Source organism: Vombatus ursinus, unplaced genomic scaffold (assembly GCF_900497805.2).
Source record: "Vombatus ursinus unplaced genomic scaffold, bare-nosed wombat genome assembly UNPS02014820.1, whole genome shotgun sequence".
NCBI lineage: Eukaryota > Metazoa > Chordata > Mammalia > Diprotodontia > Vombatidae > Vombatus > Vombatus ursinus.
The window spans coordinates 11,009,223-11,022,320 of record NW_020954598.1 but is presented as its reverse complement, the minus strand read 5'-3'; the positions used below and the strand labels follow the sequence as shown (position 1 = coordinate 11,022,320).

Genomic DNA, 13,098 nt, shown 5'->3' with positions numbered 1-13,098 from the left:
ACAGCCTCTGCTGGCCTTTCCCTCTTGGTACCAAATTCCAACAAAAGCAGCAGCTTCCTGGGGCAGGACATCTTTTAAAAGCATTAACTTACCTGATAAGACATCCTAGCATTGATAGAGGAAATTGGGTCAAAAATTCCTCAGAAATCACAGGCCAGATACCCTTAACACCCCCCCTTCCACCCCCCAAAAGGGCCAGGCACTGTAGAAAAATAAGTCCCTGACCTCAAGGACCCTAGATTCTAACAGGGGTGAACGACATGTACACATATAAATAAGCTAATGCAAAATATTTATTTAAAATTTTATTGGGAAGGGGAGCACTAACAACTGGGGAAGTCAAGGAAGGCGTCTTGTGGTATCTGAAGTGAGCTTTGAAGGGAACTAGGACTTCCATGAAGCAAAACTGAGGAGACTTGGTATGGAGGGTAGCCTGGGCAAAGGCAAGGAGGTGGGAGATTAGAATGTTATGTAGGTGGAACATCACGGAGGGCAATTTGCCTGGAACACAAAGTGCATAAAGTAGAATAATGTCTAATCAGTCTCGAAAGACAAGTTGGAGCCAGACTGTGAAATGCTTTCAAGTGACTAAAAGAGGACTTTGTAAATCACTAATCTCTGAGCCTTAGACAACTTAGACAATCAGACAGGTTCCAATTTGCATTGCTGGAGAGAGTTTCACATAGGTGAAATCCACAGGACCTGGACATATTATCAATAATAAACTGGTCCACTCAGAAGAATGACATATCCTAAGCTGTTAGCCTTGAGGAACAAATTGAGAGAGCTGAATGCTAAGACCAGCACATACCTCCCTCTTAGTGGGCTGAGTCTAGAGGAGCACCCAACTGGCATCTCCTTTGGAATCCTAATCCTTTTTTAACAAAATGGAGGTAGTGGAAAGTTCACCATCCTACACACCATGAGACCCAAGTTCCAGAACCATCCATAACTTACTGCTTGGACCACTTGGACAAATCATTTAACATTCAGGACTTTGACTTGCTCTTTTTTGAAATGGGACTAATATTACTTGTTTTTTCCAAACAATGAGATAAAACTTAGGAAAGCAACTTGAAAAAATGTTAATTTCACAATAAAAGCTAGCATTTATATAGTGCTTTATATGTTCTATAAAGTTTTATAACTCATTTCACATTCTATACTGTTTTTGTTTTTTGAAACAGATTTGTTCAAAAAAGGGATTTTGAAAATTTTGGGGTTTTTTTTAACCAAGGAAAACTTTTTCAAGATGTTTTATTGACAATGTTTTGTCCTCCTTTCTTCCTGAGAAAAATGAAATACCAAGTAGCTATTCAACAGGAAAATATGACCTCTCTTCTCTGTGTTGCCTATATCTGCTTCTGTATGGACAACACCAAGCAGAGTTGACAGTGTAACAGACATAGGAGATTCCTGGCTCAATCTTTATTGGAATGAAATCTCTAGTTGTGGGCAGGATCAACAGATTTCTGGGTTTCTCTGCTCCCCAGAAGGGTACTCAACAACCTACAGTAACTCAAAGAACTCAGAGCACTTGAAGATCATCCAACCCAATAACCCCATCTTACAGAAGTGGAAACTGAGGCCTGGGCATATGTGAAAGGGAAACAAGGAATGCATGAAGCAGTGAAGGGACTGCACCATTCTGAGTGTCTCTGGCTTCAAATGTCTCTAAATTTATGAAGCATTTATTATGTACCCACCATGTGCCAAGCATTGCGCTAAGTGCAATAGATATAAAAAACAAAAAATGAAAATTCCTCACCCTCAAGGAGTTGACATTCTTATGGGGGCTGGGACATACAATGTGTAAAAAGACAGAAATGAATGCAATATAATTTTTAGGGAGAGAGTGCTAACAACTGGGGAGATCAGGGTAGGCCAAATGTTAGAGACAACACTAATCGCAAAGGCAATTAGGCATACCAAGAGGTATAGGGAACGGGGTGGCATATTTCAGGCACAGAAGTGGGAGATGTCATACTGTTGAGTATGGGAAATAGCAAGTAAGTGACTTTTCCTGCAGTAGTTTATGGGGAGCAATGCAAAATACGTCTGGAAAGCTAGGTTGGGTCAGACTGTGAAAGGCTTGAAATGTCAGGTGGCGGAATTAGTTATCTTGTCTTTGAGGCAACAGGAAACTCTTTGAGCAGCAGGGTGATATGTCCACACCTGTGCTCTCGGGATATCTGCACCCCCAAAACAAAACGAGAAATGGAGTCATGGAAATTCACACAATTATAGCAACTTAATTTGTTTTATTTGTGGCACTAACAGTCAGATAATACAGACAGTTGCAGATAAAAGCAATTGGCTGAATGCTCTCCTCACTTTGGAAAGTTAGTGACATGTGTAGCTCTGGTTTAAGTCGAAGCAATGAAAAACAAGGTTTTCATTTTAGATGATGCCCAGAGCTGAAGTGATCATAAAAAAAATTAAAATACAGATTTTTTTCTATTTTTTTTTCCAAGAAGATACAGATAACAGGAAAAGAAATCCTCATGATTGCTATTTATCTTTTAAAGTTATTTCAATTTAACAAAATACTTTAAGGATATATACAGAACGCTAAGAGAGTAGTTAAACTTTGTTATAAATACTGGTGACACCAAACAGGATGCTACAAGATTTATAGTACAAGGATGGGGAAGACAGGTGTCCTGGAGTGCAGGCTGAAAGGGACAAGCCTAAGTCCCCGATCATGAACCATGAAGCAAAATTCCCAAAGTCATTTCCCAAACCAATTCAATCTCTGTGGCATATAAACACATGATTTCCCCCTTCTTAGTGCTCTCGGAGACCAAGAGGGTCTATGGACGTTCCTTGGGGTCAGTACGCAGCATTGTAGTTGTAGCTTATATACTTCATATCCCCACATGTGACAAGCTTTAGAGACAATCTATTCTACGGTCACTAAAGTCTGCTCCCTGGTCCTTCTGAGGATCTGGAACTGACTACCTCTCCAGTGCCTCACAGCATGGATCCTTACGCAAATGAAAGAGTTTGATAAATATCATGGGATTGTGATAATTTGTTTAAAGAAAAACAGCGGGTCAGATACTGATCTATGAAACACCATGGGATTATGCTCCCCAATCTATGTGGAAGCAAGAATCAGACAATTTCAACTGTGAAAAAGTCACGACGCCCTTTTAAAAATTCCTTCCAAGATATATAGACCCTGTATTACTTTCCAACTGCATTTAACTGGTCACTGACCCTTTTATCTCCAGCTTGCAGATTTCAAATGAGTAGATGTTTTTTGAACAGCTGTATACGGTAAAAAGGCTTGGCGGCAGTCTGTAATCAGTGGAGGACAAAGACCTCCTTTCCATTTTGCCCAAATGGATAATTAAGTGTTAATGCTGTATTGCTGGGCTACACAATATTTATATTTTTATTAACCTGCCAACAAGAATAGTTTATTGGCAACCTTAAATATATTCAGAGGCAGAACACATTTCCTTGGCACACAAGCTGGGCAGCAAAAAGTATTTTTTCCCTTTGAACCATTATACAGGAACATGCTGAAAATTAACTACATATATTTTGGCCTATAGACAAGAAAGTAATACCGACTTGTGATGTTTCTCACCGCTCCAAGTTCTTGAATGATGATTACGGGTGTGTTACGGGGTTAGCTTTTGCAATTATCTGCTCTTTATACACTATTCAAACAAGCAACGGGACCTGCAATGAAGAAAAATATATACCACCATTAAAACATTTCAAACCAAAATACAGATCTTATTTTGTTAAAGGGCTAGATGCTTTAGGCAAAATTAAAGTCACCCTAGAGGAAATACGATCTGTTTTGGAAAACAAGGAGAGGAGGCAGTTTGGGGTAGTAGAGAGAGCACTCAAGAGTCTATAGTCAGGGACTTTGGGTTTGAGTATTGACTGGTGCTGTGTGACCTTGGATTAGTCAACCTCTCTGGACCTTGGTTTCCTAAACTGTAGAAACAGAACTAACAGATACATAAAACGAAAAGAAGTGTGGTAGAGTGGAAAGAACATTAGATTTGGAGTCAGGAGACCTGAATTGGAATCCAAGCTCTGTTACCTGTGTGGCCTCAAGCAAATTGCTTAACCTATCAATTAATAAGCACTTACTAAGTACCACTTTGTGCTAGGGATAGAAAATGGAACAGTCTCTGTCCTCAAGGGGCTTACATTTTAGTGGGAGAGACAACATACTTATCCATCTATCTATCTGTCTATCTATCTATCCTCAATACATGTACCAAGTAGGTAGAGTACTAGCAGCTGGGGGGTTCAGGAAGGCCTCATGGTTCTACCAAGGTGGTGTCTGAGCTGAAACTTGAAGGAAACTCAGTACATAATAAGGCAGAGGTGAGGAGGAAGTACATTCTAGGCAAGTAAGATGGCACTGAGTATTAAGTGTGACGAACAGCAGGGCGGCCAGCTTGACTGCATATTATGGAACACAGAAAAGGAAGTAACATGTAACAAAGTGGAGATTCAGGATGGGGCCAGGTTGCAAAAGCTTAAGTGCCATGGGACTTAGTTTTCTCATCTACATAATGAAGAAGCTTGGATTAGAAGATTCCTAAGTCTCTTTCAGCTCTAAATTCTATGATTTAGTCTACCCTCATTTGTTTTTGAGGATCCAACGTGGAAGGGCTTCATAAATACAAATATAAAGAATTAAAAAGCCTGAACAAGGCACTGCTCAGAATTAATAAATGCTCATAAACGGAATTTCTTTTTCACAGGTGTTAATATATGTTGACTGACTTTTCAACTCTTAGATTTCCATTCAATTTGAAGCATCATTCTAGACTTTGGAAATCATAACTTTCAAATCCTATCACCACTAGTTCAGCCCTGGACACTATTCCCACACTGGTCAACTGAGCAGAATTTGGTCTGTGGGAGAATTTAGATGACTAGGGCTCTTGGTTGCTATAGTAAGGTTAGAAGTGCCCCCCCCCCAATCTGCCTACCTCTGCTCCATCAGGGTCATGTTCCCCAAAATCTAAGAAAATTAAATTGGAAAAGAATTTAGCTCATTTGTTATACAAACTGCCAACCAGTCTAGACCTGGTTTTGAATAGGAAATAAGATGGATCAGGGGCTGGAAGGAAGTTCCATACCACTAAGGCACATTTCACTTTCGCAAATACCACTGCTTATTCTGGCTGGAATGCCTGTAGGAGGCTGGGCTTACATTGGGTAGGGCTTCTGTTTACTGGGATCATGACGACTAGGTCCTTGGAAGGTGGAGGACATTCTCTGCAACCCCCAAGTCTGAAATGGATTAAAGTCCCCAGGGTTAGACCAAGGCAGACTGGGACCTATTGAGGCACTTTTGGATAGACACAAAGATGATGAAATATTGTAGTCAGAGACAACATCACAGATCATTCTAGTCCAGGGGTGGGGAACCTGCGGCCTCCAGGCCACATGTAGCTCCCCACCCCAGGGGCTCCCCATCCTTGTTCTAGTCTAAGCTAGAAACAGCCTTGTGCAGTGAAGAGCTTGCTGAATTTAGAGGAATTATGTTCCATAATTATACATAAAATTTAGAGTTGAGTTCATTTCCTGGCTCTGCCTCATTGTCTGGGTGACTTTGGGCAAGTTATCTCACCTGTCTATGCCTCAGTTTACTCTTCTGTATGATAAGTGAGTTGGGTGAGATGGGCTCTAAGTTCCTTTCCAGCCCTATACCTGTGATCCTATATCTCTTCCAGTTCTAAAGCCTACAACTTAACCTTTCCTCATGGGCGTCTGTTTATTTGCTGGTTAAGACTGAATGTGAGAGTGTTTTATAAAACATAAACCCTTATAGATAACAAGAGATTTTTGTATTTGGTTGCTATGATCCTACAGTCCTTTGTACTAAAGATGAGGAAACTGAGATTCAGATAGGAATTAATTTGTCCAAGGACCCCTCAGCCTTTGATGGCACAGTACCAGTAATATTTGTGTAAGTGTAAGGAGCCATCTTTTGCCAGTCTAAGTTTCTTGGAGCAAATTCCTAGAATAGATGCTAATAGGGAGACTTTTTAGAAAGTGAGACTTATGTCCACAGCATCACAGCTCTACAGTTGAAAGGGATCTCACAGATGATCTAGTCCAATCCCTTTACTTCACAAGTGAGGAGCCCGGGGCCCAGAAAGTTTAAGGTTGTAAATGGCAGAGGTGGGATTTAAACCCAAGTCTTAGGACTCCAGAATCAGTGCTCTTTTCCACTGTCCCACAGTGCCATGTTTCAGACAGCACCACGCATAGGCAAGTGTTTAACTGGGATGAGCTGAGAGGTGGCATACTGAAGATGGTACTGGCCTTGGAATCTGGATGGCCTTAGTTCTAATCTCACTTCCTGCATTTACTAGTTGTGTGACTGTAGGCAAGTAACTTCACCACATCCTCAGTTTCCTTATCTGTCAAATGGGAACAATAATATCTCTACTCTGGTGAGGTACAAGTAGGAATATGTATATATGTATGTATATGTATATATACACATACATATCACATACACATAAAAATATATACACACACACACATAAAATTTGGCTAACTTTAAATTATTATCTAAATGACAATTACTATCATCACCATCACCTTCATCATCATCATTACTATTATCTGCCATTCCTCTATCAGTATGGCACACAAAGGAATTTTAAAAATATTCTTCTACTCACCTTGGAGGTTGCTATGGTGGCATATTTAATCTGACACAATGTTGAATCTGCCTGACTGCACATACTTAAGTATTTATCATCTTGCTCTATGACCAGAAAGCACATATGTAAAATGAAGATAGAGAATGAGCCTCTGAGGGCTACAGGGAATATTAAGTTAAATGGTACTCGTAGGAGTATCACATAGTTTCTTACAATACATAGTCATAAAATAAATGGATATTTTAACTTACATTCTTCCTAAAGCAAAGCTTTAGAATGACCATCCACACATTTCTAACTGTTTCATATAAGTACACTTACACCAGCAGAGGAATTAGCCTGGGAAAGGTAGCATGGTTTCCTAAAGAAAGGAGAGTGTGCACACACTTGCACACCTGGGCACAAGTCTCTAATATGCATACCTAGTATATACAAACACATCATATACAAAAGAAAGTGGACTGTCATTCTCATGACCTCTTGTTCCTTGACTCCCTGCTTATTCTCCATCTCTCATCTCATTTCGACTTCACTTGCCTCCTTACCTTGCTTGGGTCATATGTGGTAAGCCACTGATTTCAACACTAATACTATTCTCAGCATTTTTGTTCATCCCAATCTTGGCCTCTGTGTCCCCTTTTTCACCTCCTACATTCAAGTCTTAATACTGCCAAATAAAACCATAAAACCGGGCTGACTCAGTCCACTACAATTAACCTCAACTGGGTCCTTAATACTATTTTAGAATAATTTTTATTCAATTCTTGTTGATTTCCTCACATATTTATCACAAGACTCATGTAGGGAAGGGTGTTTGAACTGAGCTTTTGGAGTAAGCTTAGAGATTCTAAAAGGCAGAGGTGAAGGGAGTACATTTCAGCTTCCTTTTCACTTACAAAATATCTCTGTATTTCTCTCCACCCTCTCTATCCTTAGGTCAGTGTATCACCTTTCCAAGGCTAATTCCTCCGCATGTACTCTTGAGCCCAGTCCTCCTTACATCTTCTGGCCCTGGCTCCTTCACTTTTTACTATATATCTCTTGCAATTTCCAATTTTTCTGTTGGCTCCTTCTTCTTTGCCTAAAAACATTCAATTCTCTACGCCTAAACACACACACACTCTCTCATATTTAATGTCTTATTTTTCTTCTGTCTTTAACTCCCACATTTCCTCAACAGTAGGCTACATTTGCTGCTTCAGTTAATCAATACTCACTCAAACCCTTTGCAACCCAAATCACTCCATGATCACTACATAGAAACCGCACTTTTAAAACTCACTGCCGACCAATGGATTATCAAATTTGAAGGGGGAAGGGAAAGGGAAGAGAACATATATATAACACCTACCGTGTTAAGTAATTTTTATTTTACAAGTATTTTTCTTCTTCCTTTTTCTCTTAGAAGGGAAATTTCTTCTGTAACATCTGGCACTGATGAACAGATATTCTGTCTACCAATACATATTCTGGTTCTCCTCCCTCTTGGCAGTTACTTTTTCCTTTCCTTCCTGACTTCTAGCCTGCTGCTTAGTCTCCCTGCTTCAGGCTTCTCCCTGCTACAATGCGCTCTCCATTCAGCTGTTAAGATGATTTCCCTAAAACGCAAATTTGATCATATCACTCACTAGTCAATAACTTCCCTATTACCTCAAAGTTCAAATATAGAATCTTCTATTTTGCTTTCACAGCCCTTTATAACCTATTCTCTTTCTACCTTTTCAGTCTTCCTATACTTTACTCCCCTCCATGTACTCTCTCATTTAGTGACATCAGCCTCCTTGCTGTTCTTTGTACAAGACACTTGATCTCCCAACTCTTGGCTTTTCACTGGCTGTGTCCCACACCTGGAACATTCTCTCTCCTTATTTCTGTCTCTTAGCTGTCCATGGTTTCCTTTAAGTCACGGCTAAATCTCACCTTCTACAAGAAGTCTTTCCCAGTCATCGTCAATCTTAACGCCTTCCCTTTCAGACCACCTCCAATTTATCTTGCATATATTTTTGTGTATGTAGTTGTTTGTATCTAGGCAGCTAGGTGGCTGGGAGTGATGGAAGGAAGACCTGAGTTCAAATCTGGCCTCAAACACTTACTAGCTATGTGGCCCTGGGCAAGTCACTTAAACTCTGCTTGCCTCAGTCCATTGGAGAAGAAAATGGGAAACCACTCTAGTATCTTTGCCAAGAAAACCCCACAGACAGTACTGACATGATATGGTAGACAAAGTCATGGAGAATCAGACACAACTGAATGATTGAAAATATTGTTTGCATCACGTCTCCTCCATTAGAGTGAACTCCTTGAGAGCAGGGACTTTTACCTTTTTCTGTATCATAGAAGAGGCTTAATAAATGTTTATTGACCAACTGATTCCTTTTCTTCCTCTCATGGGAATCTTCATTAACAACCTCATCTATTCCCAGAACTGCCATGTGGAATAACTCCCAAAATGATGATATCTCCCTTTTGCCCTGAAGTTACTTTGTATTTATGGATCTGTGGTAGTGTTTCCATCCAGGAGAACACACAGTCTTTGAGTACAAAGACTGTTAGGTTTTTTGTTATTGTGTCCTGGTACCTGATGTAGTGTTGTTGTTTTTGTGTCTGTGTGCAACACACACATACATATACACACTCACATATCGCGCTTAATAAACATTTGTTGCTGAATGTCCCATGAGCACCTCAAAGTCAACCCGTCCAAAACTGAACTCCTTTTCTTCTCATCCCCACCAAGCCAGCTCCTCCCTCCTTAATCCCCTACTTTTGTCATGGAGGAAGGCATTACCATTCTCTCAATCATTCAGACTTAAAACCTCAGGATAGCCTCTGAGTTCTCCTTCTCCTAAGTTCCCTCCAGTGCTAGTACATTCAATTAGCCACCGTATCTCTCCTATCCTTCCTTCCTTTCCATCCTCCTGGAGATCACTCTATTGACAAGCCTCATCCCTCTCCTCTAGATCCTCGTCAATGGCTCCTAACCTACCCTGTCCACCAGACACTTCTTCCTCTAGCCCGTCCTATACATTTCAAGATTAATCTTTCACAGAACTAATCATTTCATTGATCTGCTCAAAATCTTCAGAATCTTCACCATCTGGCCATGACCTATCTTTCCCGTTTTACTGTCTCCAACCTCATTTTATCAAGTAGCACCTACTATGTGCCATGCACTGTGCTAAGCTAAATTTACTGATAGGTTTTAGTCAAAATGGATAATTTGCTACTCCCTGAATGCCTTCCTTTTGTGTTCTTTATGTTCTCATTCCCCGCTCCCCCACCAACCACCACCAATATATGCAAATAGATTCTGCCTACCTAGGACTGGACAAACACAACAAATCACACACAGCTATTTTGCTTCTATCAAATAAGTAGGGAGGCAGTGTGGCATAGTGTAAATAATACTGGCTCGAGATCTGGATTCAAATCCTGTCTCTGATTCCTATTGACTGTGTGACCTTGGGCAAGATGATGAACATCCCTGGGCCCCACTTTCTTCAGCTATAAAATGAGGGGAGTAGATGAGATGGCCTCTGGAGCTATGATCTTAAACAGAATTAAATTTTTTTTTTTAAAAAAGCAACAGATTGGTGTCTGTAGCTCAGGACCAGCCTTTAGCTAAAGATAAAGAAGCTCTCTGCTAGGAATCTGCCCACTAGGTCATGGATGATTTGGTCAAAGCAACCTGTGAAACAAAGACAAGAATGCCATGGGTCTGAGTCCTGTGGCACCCCTTCTCCTTAACGCAGTGGTTGTGGCAGGGGCAGGAAGGTGGTCAGAAGGTGCTAAGAATCCCACAGCTTGTAAACTCACAACAAAACATTAATGTAATTGGTGGCAATTGGGCAGGAGGGGGCATAGTAGATAGAGTGCCAGGTCTGGAGTCAGGAAGATTCATCTTCCTGAGTTCAAATCTGGCCTCAAACACTTCTAGCTGTGTGACCCAGGGCACATGGGTCACCTGTGACCCATGCCTCAGGTCAAATGAGCTAGAGAAGGAAATGACAAAACCACTCCAGTTATCTTTGCCAAGAAAACCCCAAATGGGATCATGAAGAGTTGGACACAACTGAAACAACTCAACAACAAAATTGGTGGCAAGTGAAACATGACAACTTTGTGCTTTGACCAGAAGTGATGTTTGTGTAATTACCAAAGGGCTGATCCACAAATGGAGAAAACAAATGCTGATATTGGCATTTTCAGAAGATATAAAGAAGTTGTATCTGAAAGGTGGAAAGGCTCAAAAGTTTTCCTCAGAAATACAATGAGATTGGAAGGACTGATTTCAACAGCAAAAAGAAAACTGAGTTTGGAGTCACAAAACTGGATTCGAACCTTTTGCTACTTTACTATCTCTATGACCTTTGGCAAGTCACCTAACCTTTCTTGGCTTCAGGTTCTTCATCTTTAAAAAGAAGGGATTGGACTATGGGTGTATGGCCTCTAAAGATCAGCTCCAAATGTGTGACCGCTATGTTCATGTGCCCACAAGAAACATTTCTTGGGATGTTTGGTCATTATGTTTTGAAGTACTCATGAGGAGCATGAGCAAAAAAAGAAACAAAACTCAAAGATACTATGAATATGATATCCATTTATGCTCTAATATCTATTACAGAAGATGAAATAGAGAAATTCTAGGGGGGTAGAAGGAGTTGTGGGAGCTTACAAAATCTTCCATTCCTTATATAAAAAGGACTGGACGAGATGGCCTCTGAATTCCTTTCTATCTCTGACATTCAATTCTAAGAAGAAATTGACAAGATCCTTCAAAGCTTGTCAACATTAGCTTAGATTATCAGTGGTGTCAATGTGCAAGTGGGGATCTAGGAGGATGGCAAAAATATATAGTGGAAAAATAGGGTTTGACACCAAGAAATAAAAAAGACCAAGACTTGCATCTTCCTCAGAAACCTTAAGCCTATTTATCACAAATAGTCTTTCTTTTAGAAAAGAGTTGGAAGGGATTGGCCATGGCAAGTACCCAATATTATCACAAAAAACAAAACTGACTGTCTTAAAAGACATAAAACAAAAGGGCTACTGGTAGATATGTAAACAAGTCAGAAAATTCCTAGATTTTAAGTGAATATATCAGACTTTTTTTTTTTTTAATGATTACAGGTAACATACATTCTTTTAGCAACTCAAAGAGTTCTGAATACTTATTCAGAAGCTGGCCTAGAGTCAGGAAAACCCAAGTTCAAATCTAGCCTCAGACACTTACTAGCTGTGTGACCTTGAGCAAGTCACTTAGCCTCTATTTACTTCAGTCTCTTCACCTGTAAAATGGGGGTAATAACAGCACCTACCTCCCAGGGTTGTTGTGAGAATCAAATGAGATAATAATTGTAAAGTACTTAGTACAGTGGCTGGCACATGGTAAGGGCTATACAAATGGTAGCTATTATTATTATGCAATGGAAACTAAGAAGCACAACAATACAACTTCTCTGCGTCTATTCAACCTGAAGAGTTCACTGTGGTTTACCCTGAAACGTAAAAGCTTATCAATCACTCCCAGGGAGTGCAGAACCCATTCTGCTGAGGAGCAACTACTGTAATCACAAAGTATGACAGTATTTTCCCAATGGCACCTTAGGTACCTGAGTTATGGTAAGATAAAGGGGTCAGAGATCAGCCCCACGATTAGCTATCTTGGGTAGGATGGGATGTATTCCATCTACCCCCCCCAACTGCTGATGCCTTGGAGTCATTCAATGGTCCATACTTTGAAGCTTACTGGCATAGATTATGACATGCAACTGCATGGCTGCCCATTGAGTTAATCTTCATCACCTCTATCATGGACAAGTATCGCTGGGACCAGAAATGACAAAGAGAATAGATTGGACTCAATCTGAGAAATTGAACTTGCAATGGTTCCAATTTGCTTCCTGACTTTGCTCACCAACATTGTCCAGGTGATACTATAAGGTGAACACTACAACCTTTGAAGCATCAAAATTGTGGGCAACTCAGCAAGCAACAGAAAGGCACATGATGGGTTTAAGGAAGCCACAGCATATCATGATGACAACCCGTGTTCATGAGATGGCATAAAAGATACCAAGGGACTCTATGATCAGAAAGGCAGAGGAATAAGTTGTGTAGCAAGAGCAGGAGAAAGCAGGATTGCCACAGTGCCGTGCGGACACCCGTGTAATTTCAAAGACTCTAGAAGGCTGCTAGCATGTGGAATAGAGTCTCTTTGAAGGATTTATGCAGTGAGGTGGTGCAGTGGTTAGAGTACTGGAAATGGAGGCAGGAAGACGATTTCAAATCCAGCCTCTACTACCAGCCAGCTGTGTGACCCTGGGGCAAGTAATTTAACAACTACCTGCCTCAGTTTCCTTATCTGTAAAAAGATGATAATAATAGTATTTACCTCCCAGTGTTGCTATGAGGATAAAATGAGAAAATGTTTGCAAAA

General features: G+C 40.4%; 1 protein-coding gene across 8 annotated transcripts in view; it reads right to left on the bottom strand.

Moving 5' to 3' along the window:
- Positions 1 to 2,241: 2,241 nt before the first annotated feature.
- Positions 2,242 to 13,098, bottom strand: part of COBL (cordon-bleu WH2 repeat protein) — a 345,422-nt gene continuing 334,565 nt past the window's right edge. For all 8 annotated transcript variants that reach the window (XM_027837120.1, XM_027837126.1, XM_027837119.1 and 5 more), the window contains one exon: positions 2,242 to 3,693. In XM_027837120.1, coding sequence (XP_027692921.1) covers positions 3,676 to 3,693 — 18 coding nt within the window. In that variant the 3' untranslated portion in view covers positions 2,242 to 3,675. The remainder of the gene's footprint in view (positions 3,694 to 13,098) is intronic.